At 45.0% G+C, this 23,157-nt stretch overlaps 1 protein-coding gene across 9 annotated transcripts in view; it reads left to right on the top strand.

The window, feature by feature from the left end:
* Window positions 1-23,157, top strand: part of mib2 (MIB E3 ubiquitin protein ligase 2) — a 215,715-nt gene that overhangs the window by 170,456 nt on the left and 22,102 nt on the right. For all 9 annotated transcript variants that reach the window (XR_007958246.1, XR_007958247.1, XM_052039217.1 and 6 more), the window contains 6 exons: window positions 1,986-2,134; window positions 9,136-9,292; window positions 11,372-11,526; window positions 15,122-15,248; window positions 21,441-21,665; window positions 22,919-23,097. Coding sequence is in view for 7 of the 9 variants with exons in the window: in XM_052039217.1 (XP_051895177.1) it covers window positions 1,986-2,134; window positions 9,136-9,292; window positions 11,372-11,526; window positions 15,122-15,248; window positions 21,441-21,665; window positions 22,919-23,097 (992 nt within the window). In the remaining 2 variants the exon portion in view is untranslated. The remainder of the gene's footprint in view (window positions 1-1,985; window positions 2,135-9,135; window positions 9,293-11,371; window positions 11,527-15,121; window positions 15,249-21,440; window positions 21,666-22,918; window positions 23,098-23,157) is intronic.

The raw sequence follows: 23,157 nt of genomic DNA, 5'->3' as shown, positions 1-23,157 counted from the left end.
TAGAATCGGTGAAGGAACACTGTGGAGAAGCTGCTGAACCTGAAAACTACATCCCAGAGCTCCGGGCACAGTAGGTGCTCCAGTTAACATCTTCCAGAGTCCTATCGAGCCTGGAATGTTCCTGCTGATTGGAGCCCACTACTTAAGGCAGGAGAGAGTGTGGAAGAGATCACTGACGGTTAATTTGACATTTGTAGTTGCGATAATGCTCCAGTCTACAATGAAGGAAATGATATCGATGCACTTGGAAAATAATCTGAGCAGAAGCAATGTGATTTATGAAAGGGAAAGCATCTTTGATTTGGCTGTTGGGGTTCCTTGAGGATATATCTTGTAGAATTCTTGAGAAGGACCTAGTGGATGTGGTTTATTTGTATCCAGGAGGCTTTTGATAACGTCACACACAGAAGGATTTTGAACAAAGTTAAAGTATGTGGAATAGGAGGTAATATGCTAATGTGGATTGAGATAGAAAACAAAGAGTAGGAATAAAAGAGTTGTCCTCAGATTGGTGGGCTGTGACTACTGGGTACTGCAGGGATTAGTGCTTGGGCCCAATGACCGGGTGAGAGGACCAAATGTAATATTTCTGAGTGTGCTGATGACATGAAACTAAGTGATGAAGGCGCAGAGAGTCTTCAGGGGCTAGATCCAAGCTGTGAGTAGGCAGCAAGGTCACAGATGGAGTACAGTGGGGAAAGCAGGAATGCCGAGATTGGGAAACATTGATGTTCAAGGGGACCTAGGCATCCTTGTACAGAGAGTACCTAAAAACTGACGTGCGGGTACAGCGGTGATTAGGAGGGCAAGTAGGTTAGCATTTATTTTAAGAGGATTGGAGTACAAGGGTAAGGTTGTCTTGCTACAATTCCATAGGACGTTAGTGGGGCCACACTGGAGTACTGTGTATAGTTTGGTTGTCTTGCCTAAATAAGGATATGCATGTCAAAGTGGGAGTGCTGCACAAATAGACGAGACTGGTTCCTGGGATTGTGGCCTTGTCCCATGAGGAGAGATTGCAGATTCTCCAGAACTTAGAAGAATGAGGGGTGACTTCATTGAAGCATACAAAATCTTTAAAGGAAATCTGAAATCAAAACAGAAAATACTGGAAATACTCAGCAAGTCAGGCAGCATCTGTGGAGAGAGAAACAGAATTAACATTTCACTTTGACAAAGGGTCTTTGTCACTCTGACAAGTCTGAGAAAGAAAGAAAAGTTGTTTTTTAAATTGCAGAGATGTGGAAGGATGTTCAGGACAAAGGGAATATCTGATTAGTTGCCATGGATGAGCTGCAGATGAAGTGATCTGGTTGATAGGTTAATGAGGGAAGTTGGAGAGATGGGGGATTTCCTACAGCAGTGCATTCTGCAGCTTTTATGTTCTTTTGTGTGTCTCTCTCTCTCTCTCTCTCTCTCCTCTCTCTCTCTTCTCTCTCCTCTCTCTCCTCGCTCTCCTCCTCTCCCCTCTCTCTCTCCCTTCAAATTAAGGGTAGGCTGTTCAAGAAATGAGGCAAAATGTCTTCCCTCAAGGCAGTGAATCTTTGGATTCTCAGTCTAAGGGCTGTGGAAGCTCAGTCAGTGATTGCATTCAAAATGTGGATCAATAGATTTCTGATTATTAATTATCACCAGACTGATCCTCCTCTACACTGTTGCCCCTCATCATAGGAATAAGGAGAAAATGGTGAGAGGAAGCAGATCAGTCTGGTGCTGTCAAACAGTGGTGCAGGCTAGAGGGGCTGAATGGCCTCCTGTTTCTATTTCTTACATTTCATGTAAAAGGGCTTCCTTTCCCACTCACACACTTCCTTTCCCACTCACACACTTCCTTTGTACATCTCAGCCTTTCTCCTGGTGTGAGAGGCCAGGTCCCTTCTCTGGACTACTGGCTCGGAGAGTGAAGCCTACGGCAGGTGCTGCAGAAACATCTGCTGAGGAAACTTCCACAAACGGTGATTTAACCATCGGTCTGTGTTGTGCAGGTCGACATTAAGAATCAGGGCAAGACTGCACTGCAGGTGGCTGCTCATCAGGGACATCTCGAGGTGGTGAAAATTCTCCTGCAGGCAAATGCAAAGCTTGAGATTCACGATGAAGATGGCGACACGGCACTACATTATGCATCGTTTGGGTATGAGAAATGCTTCCTTTGTAACATACTGATGGCTGGAGACCAGCCTGGGTCTCACTTCACCTGGTAAAATTATTTAGGAACTCTGGCCTCTTTATTTGTATAAAAACAAATGGTGTAGATTGCCTGTGGATTTTTAAATGTGTTGACAAGCTTACCCACATCACCTTCCTGGTGGCACAGGGTGAGATCTCACTGGGTGGACACTTGCAGGTATGAGCCCACAGTCCGAGTCTGTGCACAACCCGCTCTCTCTGATATTTGCCTTGTTTCTCAACGTGAGGAAAACAGTGAAGATCGTGCAGCAGACGAGGAATTTCCTCCTTAAATGTACAATTTGAAATTGTCCAACATTCAAAATATGAGCAATCTCAACAGAATTAAATAGAGCAGTGAATTCTAAATTCAAGGTACCCAATGGAATTGCTGGGACTATTTCTCTTGTTTTGTTACAGTTTTGAAGGGGATCATTGGCCCCTTGAGTCTGTGCCAGCTCCCATCAGTTCCATAGCCCCACTATTCCTCTGTAACCTGTTCTCTCTCACATGCCTACCCCTGATCCTCAGATCAACCACCTACACTAATGGGTAATTTACAGTGGTCAGTTGACCCACCAACCAGCGTGTTCTTGGGATGTGGGAGAAAACCCACTCGGTCGCAGGGAGAACAAAAACTCCTCGCATACAGCACCCGAAGTCAAAATCGAACTGGGTCGCTGGAGCTGTGAGGCAGCACCTCTACCCACTGTGCTACTCACAATCAAAGCTAAATTCTTCATCAGTTCATTATATCTTGAACATTTATGGTTTTACAACTGATACCTGAACACTTCAGCAAAGGAACATTTCACCATCTGCCTGGAGGTCAGTGACTAGTGGTGTTCCGCAGGGATCTGTTCTGGGACCCCTGCTCTTTGTGATTTTTATAAATGACTTGGATGAGGATGTGGAAGGGTGATGCTGTGCATAGTGTAGGTTCTTGTAGGTTACAAAGGGATTTAGACAGGATGCAGAGTTAGGTGGAGAAGTGGCAGATGGAGTTCAATCTGGAAAACTGTGAAGTGATACACTTTGGAAGAACAAACTTAAGGTGGAGTACAAGGTTAATGGCAGGATTCTTTGCAGTGTGGAGGAACAGAGGAATCTTGGGGTCCACATCCGTAGATCCCTCAAGGTTGCCACGCAAGTTGATAGGGTGGTTAAGAAGGCGTATGGAGTGTTGGCCTTCGTTTGTCAGGGGATTGAGTTCAAGAGCTGCCAGGTAATGTTGCAGCTCTATAGAACTCTGGTTAGACCATGCTTGGAGTATTGTGTTCATTTCTGCTCACCTCATTATAGGAAGGATGTGGAAGCTTTAGAGAAGGTGCAGAGAAGATTTACCAGGATGCTGCCTGGATTGGAAAGCATGCCTTATGAGGAAAGGTTGAGCGAGCTAGAGCTTTTTTCGAGTGATGCAGGATGAGAGGCGACTTGATAGAGGTGTATAAGATTATGAGGGGCATAGATAAAGTGGACAGCCAGCACCTTTTCCCCAAGGTAGCAATGACCAATACCAGAGGACATCAGTTTAAGGGAGATGTCGGAGGTGGGTTTTTTTACACAGAGAGTGGTGGGTGCCTGGAACATGCTGCCGGGGGTGGTGGTGGAGGCTGATACAACAGAGACATTTAAAAGACTCTTAGTTAGGCACATGGAGATAAGAAGAATGGAGGGAAGGGTTAGATTGATCATGGAGTAGGTTTATATAGGTCAGCACAACATCATGGGCTGAAGGGCCTGTACTGTGCTGCACTCTTCTATGTTCTATAAAAGAGGTTGCCATGGCAGTAACCAGTGGTAGCCTCTGTATGAGTGCTTAAGCTTCACTATTCACCATGGACATCAGTGATCTAGAGGAGGGAACCGAATCTATATTTGTGAAGTTTACTGGTTGCACAAAACTGTTTTGGGTTGTGAGGAGGGATCAATGAGGCTTAAAGACGATTCGGACATTTAGAAGTTGAGTGAGTGGAAAAATACACAATAGATGGAATATATTGTGAGTAAAGGTGAAATGGTTCACTTTGGGTTGGAAAAAACAAAGTCAGCCTCTTATTTAAACGGTAACAGATTGGGAAACGTTGATGTCAGGTGTCTGGGTGTCTGTGTTACCAGGCACTAAACGCAAACATGTAGGTAAAGAAAGCAAATGTTACGTTTCTTTCAATAAGTGAGATGCTGAGTACAGGAAAAAGCATGTTTCATTACAATTATACAGGGTCTTTGTGAGATCTTACCTGCAGTGTATTGGTATTGGTTTATTATTGTCACTTGTACCGAGGTACAGTGAAAAGCTTGTCTTACAAACCGATCGTACAGGTCAATTCATTACACAGTGCAGTTACATTGAGTTAGTACAAAGTGCGTTGATGTAGTACAGGTAAAAACAGTAACAGTACAGAGTAAAGTGTCACAGCTACAGAGAAAGTGCAGTGCAATAAGGTGCAAGGTCACAACAAGTGACATGAGGTCATAGCCCATCTCATTGTATAAGGGAACCGTTCAATAGTCTTATCACAGTGGGGTAGAAGCTGTCCTTAAGTCTGGTGGTACGTGCCCTCAGGCTCCTGTATCTTCTATCCGATGGAAGAGGAGAGAAGAGAGAATGTCCCAGGTGGGTGGGGTCTTTGATTATGCTGGCTGCTACACCAAGACAACGAGAGGCAAAAACAGAGTCCAAGGAGGGGAGGCTGGTGTCCATGATGTGCTGGGCTGTGTCCACAACTCTCTGCAGTTTCTTGCGGTCCTGGGCAGAGCAGTTGCCGTACCAAGCCGTGATACATCCAGATAGGATGCTTTCTATGGTGCATCGGTAAAAGTTGGTGAGAGTCAAAGGGGACAAACCAAATTTCTTTAGCTTCCTGAGGAAGTAGAGGCGCTGGTGAGCTTTCTTGGCTGTGGCATCTGCGTGATTTGACCAGGACAGGCTGTTGGTGATGTTCACTCCCAGGAACTTGAAGCTCTCGACCTCAGCACCATTAATGTAGACAGGTGCATGTACACCACCCCCTTTCCCGAAGTCAATGACCTGCTCTTTTGGTTTGTTGACATTGACGGAAAGGTTGTTGTCATGACACCATTCCACTAAGCTCTCTATCTCCTTCCTGTACTCCAACTCATTGCTGTTTGAGAATCGGCCTACAACAGTGGTATCATCTGCAAACTTGTAGATGGAGTTAGAGCAGAATCTGGCCACACAGTTGTGAGTGTATAGGGAGTAGAGTAGAGGGCTGAGGACACAGCCTTGTGGGGCACCAGTGTTGAGAGTAATCGTGCTCGGAGGTATTGCTGCCTATCCTCACTGATTGCGGTCTATTGGTTAGAAAGTCGAGGATCCAGTTACAGAGGGAGGTGTTGAGTCCTAGGTCTCAGAGTTCGGTGACAAGCTTGCTTGGTATTATTGTATTGAAGGCAGAGCTGTAGTCAATAAACAATAGTCTAACGTAAGTGTCCTTACTGTCCAGATGCTCCAGAGCTGAGTGTAGGGCCAGGGAGATGGCATCTGCTGTAGACCTGTTTTGGCGATAGGCAAATTGCAATGGGCCCAGGTTGTCTGGGAGGCTGGAGTTGATGCGTGCCATGACCAACCTTTCAAAGCACTTCATGATGGTGGATGTCAGAGCCACTGGTTGGTAGTCATTGAGGCATGTTACCTTGCTTTTCTTTGGTACCGGGATGATAGTGGTCTTCTTAAAACAGGAGGGAACCTGAGATTGAAGCAGGAAGAGGTTGAATACGTTCGCAAATACTTCTGCCAGCTGATCAGCACAAGATCTGAGCATGTGGCCCGGGACACCATCTGGGCCAGGTGTTCTTCATGTTCACTCTTCAGAAGACTGATCTTAGGTCCTCCACTGTGATCACAGGTTCAGCTGCATTGGTGGCTGTCAGGGTGGATGGTGACAACCCACTTCCCTTTGTGCACCATTGTGGTCTCCTTGCCCAAGAGAAGATGTACTTGCATTCACCAGACTGATTCCTGGTACGGAGAGACTGTTGTACAAGGTGAGATTGTGTCAAATTGGCCCGGATTTGCTAAAGTTTAGAAGAATGAGAGGGGATCCCATTGAAGCACACAAGTTTTTGGCAGGGCTCAACAAGCTGGATGCAGAGAGGATGTTTCACCTGACTGGCGAGGGCAGGGGGAGAGTCTAGAGCCAGGGTCATGGTCTCAGGATACAGGGTAAGACAGGGCTGAGATGAGGAGGAATTTCTTCAGTCAGAGGGTGGTGAACCTGTAGAGTTCTTGACCGCAGAACATGCTGGAAGCCAAACCACTGAATATATTTACAAAGGGCATGAATTACTAGATGTCAGGGATTTCTAGATATCAAGGGATATAAGGAGAGAACAGGAATATGTGATTGAGGTAAAGGATCGGCAGTGCTCGTGTTGAATTCTGGAGCAGGCTCATGATCCTATTTTTCTGTGTTCTGTGTTTCTAGTGTTTAAAAGCGCACTTTTGTAGCGAGGTTTTACAGACGTTGTCCTTTGTAGCTAGGTTTTACAGACATTGTCTTTCCCTTGTGAAGATTCCTTCTCCAAGCACCAGGTAGATTTTCTGAATACTTAAACTTGAAACAGCATTAACTGAACAGGAATTGTTTCTCCAGATTTCCACCTATTAGTGTCTGTTTAATTTTGTAATGGGAGGGGAACTAACTGGAGAAACCCACCGTCTCACTGGGGCAGATGACCAGAAGCCTGTGTAAATATAACAGGGTCAAAGTTATCCGTGAGCTGACAGTGCCTGCAGGCTCTGTGTGTTGTATCTGCTCAGGCATTCACTGCAGGACTGAAATCGTCAACCAGACTTGCTGGGGCTGTGCTGTTAACATGACTTTAATGAATTCTATGGTAACATTCTGACCAGCATTTGAACTAGTTAAAGACTTCTTTTAATTTGACCCTGTTGCATTTACACAGCTCTTTTGGTCTCCTGCCATATCGCAACGGGGGGCTCGCCCTATTCGGATTCACCCCCACCCATCCTGTTGTTGCAGGAGAAAGGCCAGGAGAGAGATGCAGGGTCCCAGCAGAGGTGACGACTGTCCTGTTACTGCAGCTCCCAAGGGCCCATCTTTACACCTGCCCTGCTAGCTCGCAAACTATTAATGCTACACAGAGATTGCCTCTCGTTTGTCTAAACCAGGGATGCCCAACCTTTACACTGGAGAGCCATTTTCAGCTTGGAACTGCAGGCTGCACTTTTGATTAATGAACATGTGCAGGAAGCAAAAAACTGCAGATGCTGAAATACAGACAGAAAATGCTGGTAAACTTCAAGTTGGGCAGTGTGAGTGGGAAAGACAGGCAGTTAACATTTCAGCTCAAACACCTTTCATCAGAGGTTACTATCTCCATTTGTGATGGAAGATCATCAGTTTGAATTATTAACTCTTTCTGTCCCCTCAGATGCTGCCTAACTTGCTGAGTATCTGACCAGTAACTGCTGCAACATTAGTTAACAGCCCCACCCCATCCGAACTGCTGCAGGGAGGGGCAAGGCTCAACCTTACTTAAGCTAGACTTTACCTTTATCTGTCATCACTGACCATCACCCCCACCCCGCCCCTGTCAATGTCCAGCTCCGTAACCCACCTTCCACCACGTGATCCACTCTCAAACTCTCTGTAGTCTTTGCTGTGTCAGGAGTTGCAAAGGAAGGTCCTGCTCCATCTTGCATGTGCCTGGGCCTCGTGCATGTGAGAACATTGAAGGTCTTTCAGCAATCTGCTCGATCTTCCCTCATCCCAGGAATCAACCAGTGATTCCTCACTATCTGCCTCCTTAGTTAGATGTGGAGAACAAAACTGTAGCGAGTGCTCTGGGTGTGATCCAACCACAATTAACAGCTAATTAGACAACTTTTCACAGTTCGCTACAGTAAAATGGTGGGAATTCACTTAAAGAAATTATCAGGTGGTCAGGTGCAACAACCTATCTGTTGGAGGAATTCAGCAGGTCGAGCAGCATCTGTGAGGGAGAAGGGAATTGTCAACGTTTCCAGCTGAAACCCTCCATCAGGACTGATGCACCACCAACGGTTCCTTTCCTCCCACAGTGAAGGATCACTCCCACTGCTTCAGGTCAGGAGATGCCCCGGGTAGGAGCTAATGATTGACATCTGAGGACACCCTGCACTGCACTTTCTCTGTAACTACAACATTCTGCTTTTCTTTGTACTACCTCGATGTACTTACATATGGAATGATCTGACAGGACGGCATGCAAACAAAAGCTCGTCACTGCCTCTCTGTACATGTGACAATAATAGAGAAATACTCTGGCACAGTTCTGGTTCCATCGTTGCACTAGCAGCTGTCTACTATCCTCAACTGCTGAGATCTTCCTCCCCGCTGCTGAAGGTCATTGCTGCTTGTAATCAAAGAATTGCTGTACTTGTGTCTGCCCATTGCCTGGCCCAGACACATTTTGTATCACCATCCAACTTTAAAAGCTTTCATCTAGATGTCAACATTATCCCATCCATCTAAAATATCTTGATTACACACATTCTGCTGATACAAGTTCTTATGACTTATACTTAAGCTGAATCTTAGTTTTCCAATTTTCTACAGAGGTATGGCCATATAGAGCTGTTTAAACTGACAGTTCTGACACAGTGTGAGCTGAATGCATGAATTCCTCCATCACACATTTCAGTATTTTCCTTTCATTTCAATAGGGGTCATAAAAATAGGGGGAGGGAAGGGTTAGATAGATCTTAGAGCAGGATAAAATGTTGGCACAACATTGTGGGCCAAAGGGCCTGTATTGTGCTGTAGTGTTCTATGTTCTATGCTGCCTGACCCACTGAGTTCCTCCAGCTTCAGGTTCCAGCAGCTTCAGTCCTGTGTGTCATCAAGTGGTCGGGTGTCTATCTAGAGTCTGCATAAGTTTTGCTTCCTGCTGATTGTTAGCAAGCCAGGAACTGTCAGTATTTTTTCTTCTTTTGTACAGAAACCAGCCTGAGGTGGCCAGACTACTGCTCAGCAAAGGTGCGAATGTCAATCTGCTGAATGGTTCAACATGTTCTGCTCTGCACATTGCAGTAAACAAGGGCTTCACAGAAGTGGTGCGTGCACTTTGCGAATATAACTGCAATGTTAATCTACAGGTGAGCGAACTGTCACAGTAATGGCACTTATTGTACTCTAGAATGTAGAATGGCCAGTGCTAGAACTGGCAGTTCCTGCACCTTTAGTGGCAGCAAGGCAAGTTCATGTGGTGAAGAAAATACAGGAGGATATTGACAACCTGAATGTTATAACCTGTCACCAACAAGAGCAGCACGTGGCCAAGACACAGCTTTATTTGTTTAACACATGGGTTGTGGGCATTGGTGCTCAAGCTGATGATTGGAACTGCTATACTCATGGGAAAGATACTTCCACATTCCTGCTGGGGAGGGAGCTCCAGATTCACTCCCAATGATATTCCTAGGTCAGGATTTTGTGTGCCTCTTGTACCTCTGCTTGTACCTTTTGTACAATCGTTGCAGGAGCACTGAACCACACAAGGGAATATTAGAACGTAGAATGGTACAGGCCCTTCGGTCGAACTATATGAACACTTCCTCTATGGTCAATCTAACCCTTCCCTCCTACACAGCCCATAACCCTCCATTTTTCTTCTTCCATATGCCTATCTAAGAGTCTTTTAAATGTCCCTATTGTATCAGCCTCTACACCCGGCAGTGTGTTCCAGGCACCCACCACTCACCTCTGACATCTCCCCTGAACATTCCTCCTCTGACCTTAAACTGATGTCCTCTGGTATTGGCCATTGCCACCCTGGGGAAAAGGTGCTGCTATCCACTCTATGTATGCCCCTCATAATCTTACACACCTCTATCAAGTCACCTCTCATCCTGCATTGCTCCAAAAAAAAAGCCCTAGCTCACTCAACCTTTCCTCATAAGACATGCTCTCCAATCCAGGCAGCATCCTGATAAATCTCCTCTACACCCTCTCTAAAGCTTCCACATCCTTCCTATAATGAGGTGACCAGAACCGAACACAATACTCCAAGTGTCGTCTAACCAGAGTTTTATAGAGCTGCAACATTACCTCCCGGCTCTTGAACTTAATCCCCTGACTAATGAAGGCCAGCACACCATATGCCTACTTAACCACCCTATCAACTTGCATGGCAGCTTGAGGGACCTATGGACTTGGACCCCAAGATCCCTCTGTTCCTCCACACTGCAAAGAATCCTGCCATTAACCTTGTATTCTGCCTTCATGTTCATTCTTCCAAAGTGCATCACTTCACGCTTTTCCAGATTGAACTCCATCTGCCACTTCTCTGCCCAACTCTGCATCCTGTCTGTATCCTGTTGTAACCTACGACAACCTTCTACACTATCCACAACCCCTCCAACCTTCGTGTCATCTGCAAACTTACTAACCTACCCCTCCACTTCCTCATCCAAGTCATTTATAAAAATCACAAAGAGCAGGGGTCCCAGAACAGATCCCTGTGGAACACCACTGGTCACCGACCTCCAGGCAGAATACTCTCCATCTACTACCACCCTCTGCCTTCTGTGGGCAGCCAATTCCAAATCCACGCAGCCAAGTCTCCATGGATCCCACGACTCATGACTCTCTGGATGAGCCTACCATAGGGAACCTTGTCAAATGCCTTACTAAAGTCTATATACACTGCATCCACCACGCTGCCTTCAGCTTTTGTTTTGTCACCTGCTCAAAAACCTCAATTAGGCTCATGAGGCATGAGAACAGGTGACGAAAAGAAAGGAAGAGAGGTGGGGAAATGGATTTCCAGAGTGTGGGGTCCAGGCGCCACTGGTGGAGTGACTAAATTCACGAATGATTAAGACCAGAACAAAGAACCGAAGAGAATGTGGAGCGAGTTGATGGGGAGTGACAGGGCCCCAGGGGATTTCAAAACAAAGAATAAATTTTGAAATCAAGTTACTTTTGTACAAGGAGTTGGTGCATGAAGCACAGGGTGATCGGTGGCAACAATACAAAAACTAATTTGCGATGTACTTTGTGTATTGCACTTGTGTGCGTTCCTGACGTGTGTGAATAATTGTGGAAGTGTAGCTGTTGTATACTGAGCAAAAATGCAATGTTAAGCTGGGGATAAGGGCAGTGAAGGTTTTCTTTGAATTCACTGTGAAAGTGTTGTTGATCTGCCTTCACCTCTTCTGTTATTATCTTTCCAGGATTCGTATGGAGATACTCCTTTGCATGATGCAATTGCTAAAGATTATAGGGACATCATTAACATCCTGACAGAGGTGCCAAACATTGACTTCACTCAACAGAATAACCGTGGCTTCAACTTACTGCACCACGCAGCCTTAAAAGGCAATAAATTGTAAGAACGTGTGGAAGACGATAATTTGCCAACCACTCACACTAATACCCTGCAATATGCAATTTAGAAAAAAGAGTAGGTCTGATCCAAGTCATGAAGCAGGGATTACAGCACTAGGTTTCTTCTCAAAATGCAGATTTCCATATGGTACACAGGAATTTCAGGATCTTCAATTCTCCTGTATAAAAACTTAAATTAAGCAATCTGCTTATCATTCATCTTCTAAACAAAGAGAGGATTTGTTGTAAATGTATTCATTGAAATCAGCTATGTTTCACAGTAATGTGAAAAAATCGTACTGAGGAGTGGTTTATACTCATAATGTTCTGTTAATTAGTTTGTTTGGGTGATGTTAAACGTCCTGGTCTCTACAACTCCAGTGTGTCAGGATCTGGATTTGGTGTTGTGCAATGAACCAGATTTGATTAGGGAGCTTAAGGTAAAGGAACCCTTAGGAGGCAGTAATCATAATATGATAGAATTTTGACAAAAGGCAGCAAATTATAGGTCAGTTAGCCTGACTTCAGTGGTTGGTAAGATGTTAGTGTCCATTATTAAGGATGAGATTTCGTGGTACTTGGAAGCTCATGATAAAATAGGCTGAAGTCAGCATGGTTTCCTTAAGGGGAGAGCTTGCCTGACGAATCTGTTGAAATTCTTTGAAGAAGTAACAGGCAGGATAGACAAAGGAGAGTCAGTGGATGTTATTTACTTGGATTTTCAGAAGGCCTTTGACAAGGTGCCGCACATGAGGCTGCTAATCAAGATACAAGCCCATGGTATTACAGGAAAGGTACTAGCATGGACAGAAGAATGTCTGACTGGCAGAAGGCAAAGAATGGAATAAAGGGGGCCTTTTCTGGTGGCTGCCGGTGACTAGAGGTGTTCCGCAGGGGTTGGTGTTGGGTCTGCTACTTTCACGTTATATGTTAATGATCTGGATGGCGGAATTGAGGGTTTTGTGGCCAAGTTTGCAGATGATACAAAGACAGGTGGAGGGGCAGGTTGTGTTGAGGAAGCAGGGAGTCTGCAGAAGGACTTGGACAGGTTGGGAGAATGGGCAAAGTGGCAGGATGGAATATCGCGTAGGGAAGTGTACGGTCATGCACTTTGGTCGAAGGAATAAAGAAGTAGACTATTTCTAAACGGGAAGAGAATTCAGAAATCAGAGGTGCAAAGGACTTGGGAGTCCTACTGCAGGATTCCCTAAAGGTTAACTTGTAGGTTGAGTCAGTAGTAAGGAAGGCAAATGCATGTTAACATTCATTTCAAAAGGACTATAATATAAAAGCAAAGATGTAATGCTGAGGCTTTATAAGGTGTTGTGAGACCACATTTGGAGCATTTTGAGCAGTTTTGGGCCCCATATCTAAAGAAGAATGTGCCGGTGTTAGAGAGGGACCAGAGGAGACTTACAACGTTTGAAGAGCGTTTGATGGCTCTGGGCCTGTACTCACTGGAGTTTAGAAGGATGAGGGGGGATTTCATTTAAACCTACTGAATATTGAAAGGCCTGGATAGAGTGGACATGGAGAGGATGTTTCCAGTAGTGGGAGAGTCTAGGACCAGAGGGCACAGCCTCAGAATAAAGGACTTCCCTTTAGAACAGAGATGAGGAGGAATTTCTTTATCCAGAAGGTAGTGAATCTGTGGAATTTATTGCCACAGACAGCTGTGGAGGCCAAGTCTTTAGGTATATTTAAAGCGGAGGTTGATAGGCTCTTGATTCGTAAGTATGTCAAAGATGACAGGGAGAAGGCAGGAGAATGGGGTTCAGAAGGAAAAAATAAATCAGCCATAATTGAACGGTGAAGCAGATTTGATGGGCCGAATGGCCTAATTCTGCTCCTTTGTCTTATGGTCAATTATGGTGATACTTCATATCCATGATCAACAGAGGTGAGCTGATTATTGCTTGGATTTGCTCTTTGTGGAACCTTGCTGTACCTTTGCTTAAACACCATAGTGACTGCACATGAAAAATAATTCATTGGCTCTGATGAACTTCGGTACACACTGACTTCCTGTTTAACTATCGGCTGCTGTGATATTCAACACCACCCTCTTTCTGCTTGTGAACAGTGAGAGTCGATACTCACAATACAATGTACCAGATTGTAATGTTAAATATATATGATCCATCCTGAAAGTTCCCTTGTCAGTACTGTGTTGGATGAGCTGTGATATGTTGATCTGTTAACTGTCTTTCACCTCCATTCCTGAGTGTGTAATTTTCTGTGGTGCTGTGTCACAGAATATCACCAGGTGCTCCTTGTTCACCCATCATCCTGTGCTCACTGCTGCTTAAAATTCTCATCCTTGGTTTCAAAATTGTTCCATGATCTTGATCCTCCATCACTTGACAGCAAGTGAAAGCCTCCAAGGCCCTATGTCTCTGTGTTCTTGGTTATCTCCACATTTAATTGCTCTGCAATTACTGCAGAAATGCCCCATGCACTGGAGTTCCCTCTTAAACCAACCTTGCGCCCTTCCTCTGACCAACCTGCCCTAATAGTTCCGTGTGGCTCAGTCAAGTATTCACTGTTGCGGGGTGCTTTGGGTCTCTTAGCTGCACTATATCAATTAAAGTGGTTGTTGTAATGTTTGTCTCCTTCTGCGGAAAAATGACAATGTATTTTTAGAATTAGACTGAGTTGTGGCAGTACCAGTGTTGTGTGAATATGGAAATTAAGCATTTTTTTGAGACAAAATTATGGGATGGTATTGAATTTCATATCCAATGCAGAAACATACACTCTGTACTTGATGATTAAAGATGAACACTGCTAAAACAGCAAGGACTTTCTGTTCCTTAGTAATGGCTTCTGTAATTAAATGGGACATCCCATTATCCTTGAACTGCTGCGGTCCTTCTGGTGAAGATGCTCCCACAATGGTCTTGGGCAAGGAGTTCCAGGATTTAGACCCAGCTGTGATGAAGGAATTTCCAAGTCCGGATGACCTGCAGCTTAGAGGAAAACCTGCAGATGTTCCTCTATTCCTGATGCCCTTGTCCTTCCAAGTATCAAAGGTTGTAGGTTAGGGAAATGCTGCTAGAGTCTGCAATCCATTTTAAAGATGGTAGACACCACAGCCGCTGTGCGTCAGTGCTGGAGGGAGGGAATGATTGGAGTGGTTGATGGCATTCCAATCGAGCAGGCTTCTGTGTCCTGAATGGTGTTGAGTTCCTTGCTTTTTGTTGAGCTGCACTCATACAGGCAAGTGGAGAGTGTTCCATCAAACTCCTGAATTGTGTCTTGTAGATGGTGGAAAGGCTTCAGGGTGTCAGGAAGTGAGTTTCCCTCAGCTGGAAACCCAGCCTCTGGCCTGCTCTTGTCTCCATGGTGTTTGTGTGGCTGGTCCAGCTTGAGTTTCTGGATGTTATTGGTTGAGGACAGCAGTAGAATTCCTCTTGTTGGAGATGGCCATTGTGGTGTGGATGTCAATTGTGCATTTCCCTTTCAACTTTGACACTTGGAAATTGAGTCTTTCACTTGTAAATACAATGCAGCAAATATTCCCCTTTCTCCTTTCCCTTTCATTTCATAATAATGCCGATGCTCATTTATTCTGTGTTCCTCCCTCATTCTGTCAGAGCCACTGAGAAGATCCTGGCCCGAGCCCGTCAGCTGGTGGATGTCAAGAAGGAGGATGGATTTGCAGCCCTCCATCTCGCTGCCCTCAACAACCACAAAGACGTAGCTGAAGTGCTGATTAAAGAGGTAAGAATTTGGTTGAGGCATAAATAACTATTTAACAATAAATAATCTAAGTATTCAAAACCACACTTGTATAATTTGATGTTCGTGAAAGTATTTGCTTTGCACATTTCTGGCAGTTAGTGTTATGAAGTAGTGTTAAGAAATGTGTCCAACCGTGGATTGTCTATTTGTGAGTAACGTTATTGAAACCAGAGAGTGCTGGCGACTGGCTGTAGGAACTGGTACTGGTAATGTAACTGGGAAACTAAGTGTAGTGATGTGAAATGTTGTGAATGTAAGTAAAGGTTCTACATTGCTGTTTATTTTTGTAAATCACAGTCATGTACAGATGATGCAAATTCTTCAGAAAAGAATTATGTAAATGAGACACAGAAGTGAACCATCCCAGGCTGCACTGCACTCTAGCCTTCTGCTAATCTTCTCCTCTGACTCACCTAAATCACATTCACCTTAACACCCCCATTCCCTTCTCTTTCACAGGCTTCTCTGCCTCCTCTTGTATGGCTCACTGCTCTCTGCCACCATAGGACAGCTGAGGCAGATTACTTGTTTCCTCACCACTGTCGGTAAAGATGCTTCTCTTCAATTCCCTGTCTGAGTTCTTGGTGACCAGCTTATAATGATGTCCCCATGGAAACAGAGGTCCCGTTGCCTCTATCAAAAAGCTCCCAAAGTTAGAGATGTTGCTTAAGTCACCTCTCTGTCCTCCCTTTCCATGAGAGAAGAGCCTCAGTCTTCAATCTGGCAGTTCTGGCACAATCACTTGATACACCCACCACCCAAAGTATTCACTCCCTTCACCACCTTCAAATCCTGGCCTCAATGTGTGCCGTCAATAAAATGCACAGCAGTTACTTGTCTGAACTAATCTGTCAGCACCTTCCAAACATGTGACCTCTACCACCAAGGTCAAGGGCAGTAGCTGCAGGGGGATATTCCCATCATAGGTCACACAGTCCTGAATTGGAGAAATATCACTCTTCCTTCATTGCTAATGGTCTGAATCTCAGAGTTCATGCTGCAGTAGGGCAGGCACAGTATTGTAGCGGTTAGAGTAGCACTATTACAGCACCAGCGACCTGGGTTCGATTCCGGCCGCTGTCTGTGAGGAGTTTGTACGTTCTCCCTGTGCCTGTGTGGGTTTCCTCCGGGTGCTCCGGTTTCCTCCCACATTCCAAGGACGTATGGGTTAGGAAGTTGTGGGCATGCTATGTTGGCACCAGAGGCGTGGCGACACTTGCGGGCTGCCCCCAGAACACTCTACACAAAAAGCTGCATTTCACTGTGTGTTTCGATGTACATGTGACTAATAAAGAAATCTTATCTTATCATCGTGGGGGCACCATCACCGTACAGCTCAAGAGTACTTAGGGACTGAACACCTCTCTCAGGACATGTTTTAATATCCTAATTTACATCCACCTTTACTACACTAGTCCTCATGTCTTTTTCCTTTGTCTAATGCTTTATACCCATCGGAAATCCACTCCTGATGCTTCCTCTACCTTGCTGATTCTCTCTCTCTTTGTTTCGTCTGTAAGTCTGCGCAGCTAGGAAGGATATGGAAGGAAGGACAAAAGGAAAGCAGTGTTGATTAAAATGTGAATTACAGTGCTGAAGAGAGAGGATGGCACAGGGGAGTCAAAGAGATGACGTGAACTGAGTAGGGTCAGTCAGCGTGGCTTTGTTTGGGGCAGGTCATGTCTTACAAACTTGGTTGAATTTTTGAGGAGGTGACAAAGAGGATTGATGAGGAGAGAGCAGTGGATGTTGTCTCCGTGGACTTTAGAAAAGCTTTCAACAAGGTCCCTTGTGATCAGTGATCCAGAAAATTACGACACATGGGATCCATGGAGACATAGGTTGGTTTCAGAATTGGCTTGGTGATAGAAGATAGAGGGTAGCGTTCTTCTGACTAGAGGTCCGTCATCAGTGGTGTTCTACAGGGATCAATGTTGGGACCTCTGTTGTTACAGTCATAGAGCATGACAGCACAGAAATAGGCCCTTCGGCCTATCTAGTCCATGCCAGCCTGGTTTTCTGCCTAGTTCCATTTACCTGCACCCGGATCATAGCCCTCCGTACCTCTCTCATGCATGTACCTATCCAAACTTCTCTTAAATGCTACAATTGAACCCGCATCCACCATGTCCACTGGCAGCTCGTTCCACACTCGCATCACCCTGAGTGAAGACGTTTCCCCTCAGATTCCCCTTAAATATTTCACCTTTCACCCTAAACCTATGACCTCTAGTTCTAGTCTTCACTCAACCTGATGGGAAAGCAAAAGAACCCCGGAACATTGAGCTGCTAGTTCTGCCCCTCCTGCAACCAAGTCTCACGCATGGCTACAACGTCATAATTCCACGGACGGATCTATTCTCTAAGTTCATCTGCCTTTCCTACAATACCCCTTGCACTGAAATAGATGCATCTCAGAACACTAGTCCCACCACACTCAACCTTCCGGTTTCCATCTTTGCTTGTAGTCTTAACGTCTACTTTCTCCACAGCCTCACCACTTGCTGCCCTGCCGCTCTGGTTCCCCATATACAGTATGTAAATGATTTGGATGAAAATGTAGGTGGACTGATTAGTAAGTTTGCAGATGACACCGAAATTGGTGGAGCTGTGGAGAGTGAGGAAGGTTGTCAAAGGATTCAGCAGGATGTTGACCAGTTGTAAACGTGGGCAGAGAAATGGCAGGTGGAGTTTAATCCAGACAAGTGTGAGGTGTGGCACTTTAGGAGGTCAAATGTAAGAGGAAAGTGTACAGTAAATGGAGGGACTATTCGGAGCACTGATGTACAGAGGGATCTTCGGGTGCAAGTCCATAACTCCCTGAAAGTGGCAACTCAAGTAGACATGGTGGTAAAGAAGGCGTACAGAATATTTGCCTTCATTGGTCAGGGTGTTGAGTATAAAAGTCGGGATGTTATGTTGCAACTGTATAAAACTTGGTTTTGGCCTCATTTGGAGTATTGTGTGCAGTTCTGGTTGCCCCATTACAGAAAGGATGTGGAGGCTTTGGAGAGGGTGCAAAAGAAGTTCACCAGGGTGCTGCCTGGATTGGAGAGTATTAGCTGTAAGGACAGGTTGGAGAAACTTGGATTGTTTTCTCTGGAGCATCGGAGGCTGAGGGGAGACCTGATAGAAGTTTTTAAAATTGAGAGAGATGGATAGGCCAGGGGAAATGGTGGAAGCAGAAGCAACAGCAACATTTAAGAGATGTTTTAGACAGACACATGAACAGCAGGGAAGAGAGGGACACAGACCATGTGCAGACAGATGGGATTAGTTTGCATTGGCACCATGGTCAGATCAGACGTTGTGGGCCGAAGGGCCTGTTCCTGTGCTGTACTGTTCTATAAATTCACGAATCACTGTTAAGTTTTCTTTTTCAGCTGAGTTATTGCATATTCCATGAAACACAGATCTGAGATATCAGATGAGCCAATGCTGGCACATAGGAAGAGAAACTTTAAATCTTATTTTTAATAAGTGTTTCATAATCAGCCTGGGTGTCAGGTTTATATCATATATTTCACAGTAAAGTTTAAAAAAGATGTGCAAAATTTGACTCATTCCTTCAATCCACATGATGCAGTAATTCCTCAGAGAGCAGCACTGATTTCACCTCCCAACTGTTGTTATTGGTTTAAAGGTATCCCTTTCCTTCCAAGTAATCTACTGCCCACCTCTGCATCCCCTACCTTTCATCGATAGCTTCTGCTTCCTCACCATAGCACTACACTCCAGCCACAACACTCTTGCTATTGATTTCAGTGCAGGTTTACTCACATCAATCAACTTGCACTTACAGTGTGCACACTCATCATTGAGCACTAGGAATGCTTTGCATTCCTGTAGCACCTTTCACATTCCTTTCAGACGCTCAGTGCCATACAGCAACTGAAGACCTGTGCTGTGTAGTTGCTATTGAGGTACAGCAGTCAATTTCCACCAGCATTTTCCCACAAACAGCAGATGGACAATGACCAGATGATCTGTTATTAATCATGCAGAGAGTGGGATAAGTGGGCGGGCTATCCTCCAGAAAATCTATTTGTACCAGAGAGAGTAAAGGGGACCTTGAGTTAACATCTCGTTCAGAGGATGGGAATCTCTGATGCAGCAGTTACTGAACACCCTCATTTTTGGGGTAGGATTCAAACTCTCAACCTTCTGTCTCAGGTGAGAGTTGCTGTATCACAGCTGACTCCTGTATGTAAATGGGAGCTGGGGCTGGAGTCAAGGATTGAAAGTTCATTAAAGATTGAGCAAGATCCTGGTGTACCCATCGAATCTTCCTTCATGCCAAAGTTCACCCCTTACCCATCCCACAATCCCCGTTCCTGTTGAGTAACTCTCCATTCACTCTCTTGCTTTCAATACCATTCCTATATTTCCTTCCAATCTCTCCTCTTGGGCAGGAAGGAAGAAAAACATCATCTCTTGGTGAGTTTCTCACCTTCAGCCTCTGTCTCTTGATATTGCATTAATACCTCTGTGGTTGTTGTGTTTCATAATTTGTTTCATCTGGGTGCTTACCTCTTCCCCTCGTCCGCGAGTTTGACACCCAATATAATGTTTCCTTAACTTGCTCTTTTCCCAGCAAATCAAACTGTGCCACTCCCCAGTTAATCTTTTTAGTAGAATCTACAAATATTTCCAAACTTCTGACATCCAAGACCACTGTCTATTTCAATTCCCCCCTCTCTGTGACAGCTGCCTCTTTTTAGATCTCCGTTCTTACTTCAGGCTTATTCCCTGGAACAAAGGCTTGGATTCACTTGAATATTATGACACAGAGGAGACCAAATGGGCCTTCTCCGTGCCAGCTTCCATACAAATACTGGGACACAAGAGACTGCAGATGCTGAAATCTGGAGCAACACACAAGATGCTGACCAGCTGCCTGACCTGCTGAGTCCCTCAGTATATAGTGTGTCCATACAAATATTCCCTATTTCCCCTCAATTTATTTCCTCGTGACTTATTTTCCAGGAATTGTAGGAGTATTGCATTCATTTCTGGTCACCCCGTTACAGGAAGGATGTGGAGGCTTTGTAAGGGTGCAGAGGAGGTTCACCAGGATGCTGCCTAGATAAGAGGGTATGAGCTATGAGGAGAGGTTGGACAAACTTGGGTTGTCTTCTCTGGAGCGGCGGAGGCTGAGGAGAGACTTGATAGAAGTTTACAAGATTATGAGAAGCATAGATAGAGCAGACAGCGGTATCTTTCTCCCAAAGTCAAAATGTCTAATATTAGAGGGCATGCATTTAAGGTGAGAGCCGGAAGGATTAACAGAGAAGTGCGGGGTAACTTTTTACACAGAGAGTCGTGGGTGCCTGGAATGTGCTGCCAGGGGTGGTGGTGGAGGCAGATATGATAGAGGAGTTTAAGAGGTGAATGTGCAGACAATGGAGGGATATGCACATTGTGTAGGCAGAAGGGACTAGGTCAGTTAGGTATTGAATTAGTTCGGCACAACATCATGAGCCGAATGGCCTGTTCTGTACTCTTCTATGTCCTGTGTCCTGTGTTGTTCACACGCCCATCAACTCCTCTTTGATTCTTGTGCCACTTACCTACACTAAGGGGCAATTAACAGCAGCTGGTTAACCAGCCAGCATGTCTTTGGGGTGTGGGAGGAAACCCACATAGTCACACAGAGATCGTGCACACTCTGCACAGACAGCAGCCCAGGTCTGGATCGAACCCACGTTCCTGGAGATGTGATGCACTGTTACATCATCACTGTGCCAGTCTATTGATCCACAGCAGCCAGGGGATTTAAAGTCACAATTAAATCAGGAATTTTTTTTTATAAAGGCCTTGAAGCTGCCAGTTTGTCAGTACAGAAGGAATCTGGCGCCCTTCCTCACTCCGCCTTGTACGTGACTCGGCGCAGACAGTACTGCAGCTGTAACTGATCTCTGAAGTGACCAAACAAGCAGAGTTCCAGGGCACTTGGTTCTGGTCAGCGGCTACCAGCCTGCCATTGATGTGCTTGTCCTGTGAATTGATTGAAAAATAATGAATCAGCCGGTATAAAATGCTGTGTTTATGCACATCATGTTCAGACTTGTTACAACGTAGGAAGCAAGCGAAAAAGACATTGCTGCAGAAGTTGGATATTGCCAAAGATACTGTGTGCTTAATGGCTAACTCATCGTTTCCTGTACCCAGGGTCGGTGTGAGATTAACGTTCGGAATAACCGGAACCAGACACCTTTACAGCTCTCAGTTACCCAGGGTCACACTGGCATCATCCAGCTTCTGGTCGCTGAAGGCTGTAACGTGAATGCAGAAGATGAGGATGGTGACACCGCCTTGCACGTGGCACTCTATCGTCAACAGCTGGCAACCCGCTCGGCTACCAGGGAGGGCGAAGCCAGCTCTTTGTTTGCTAATGTAGGTTCCACCTCTAAACAGGAGAAACCTTATCTCAGTCTCTAAAGTGTACATATTTTATAATTATCCTCACGTTATTATATCTCACCATGTAGTAATATAAAATAATTGAGCCCTGGTTGTGAGTGTGGCATGGTACAAAGTTGATCATAACATTTTTTTCTGAAATGACTAGCCCGTCATTATGAAGATGTTCTTGTGTTTGGGATTTTCCTACTTAAGTTAAATACATTTTCTGAATTTATTTTGCTTCATTGGAGAAAGTAAAACTTGTTATTGGGTTTTTGCTCTCTCCTCTACTTTTAGAACCCTGTGACAAGAGTAAAGTGAAATGGAAAATAATATTAAATTAAAGTGCCTGCCATTCCCAGCCACAAGCTGAAACTTAGCACTTGCATAAATATTATGGATCCTTCGCAATAATCTGTAATCACCACTTGCTGCATTGGGCAGGTTTTGGCAATAACTGAGCTTCTAACCATATCTGCCGTTAGTTAAACACACCAACACCCTTCAGGTCAACTTGTTTAATCCCACAAAGTTTGGCCCAGTGTGAGCTGCTAATGTAGCAAAATGCCAAAACCTGAAGCAACACACAAAGCGCTGGAGGAACTCAACGGGTCAGGCAGCATCTGTGGAGGGAAGTGGACAGTCCAGATAAGGGTCTCAACCTGAAACATTGACTGTCCAATTCTCTCCATAGATGTTGCCTGACCCCCCCCCCCCCCCCCCCCCACCGAGTTCCTCCGGTGCTTTTTGTGTTGCTAATGTAGCAACCCTGATGGGGCAGCAGGGAGCAGGCAGGGCTGAGGACTGAGAACAGTGAGGGAAAACTGGAGTGGGCAATCAGTCTGCAATCCAGTACAGGGAGAGAAGGAGAGATTGGGGGAGACGGAGAAAGGAAAAGTAGTAAGTCTAAATATTTAAATCTGACATTCTATTAAAATCCCCAACAACAATTAACATCTGAAGAGAAGACTAAATGTTTGAGCTTGTTAATTTTCAGTGCAGAGCTTAATTGTAATGAACAATGATCATGTAGTTAGAACATTGCTCACCTTCTACAGATGTCACTGAAAGCTGTGAAGCTTCTGTTAATCAGGTGTCCAGTTGTTGCAGCTATTGTTTGGATATTGGAATCCATTCCTTGTTGGAAGTAATAACGCAGAGTGCTGTTAGCCTCCTTGGCAACTTGGCAGCACTTTACATCTTGTCTCAAACCTTGGATTTGACTTTGTTTCTTTGCTCTTCAGTTACAGACCTCTGGGTTACTGGGATCTGCTGACTTGAATGTGGGCACTGCCATTGCCTGCTTCCTAGCCCAGGATGGAGCGGATATTAACTACACAAACCACAAGGGCAAAACTCCCCTCGATCTGGTCACAGATGGCAGGACAATACAGATGGTCAAGAGTTTTGCAGAAAAATTCAGGTAAACTAGCAATATTATCGCTGTAGCTGTTCTGGTCTTGGTTTTGCTCTGCAGATATGA

The sequence above is a fragment of the Pristis pectinata genome, chromosome 26 (assembly GCF_009764475.1).
Source record: "Pristis pectinata isolate sPriPec2 chromosome 26, sPriPec2.1.pri, whole genome shotgun sequence".
NCBI lineage: Eukaryota > Metazoa > Chordata > Chondrichthyes > Rhinopristiformes > Pristidae > Pristis > Pristis pectinata.
This window is presented reverse-complemented; position numbering and strand designations above follow the sequence as displayed.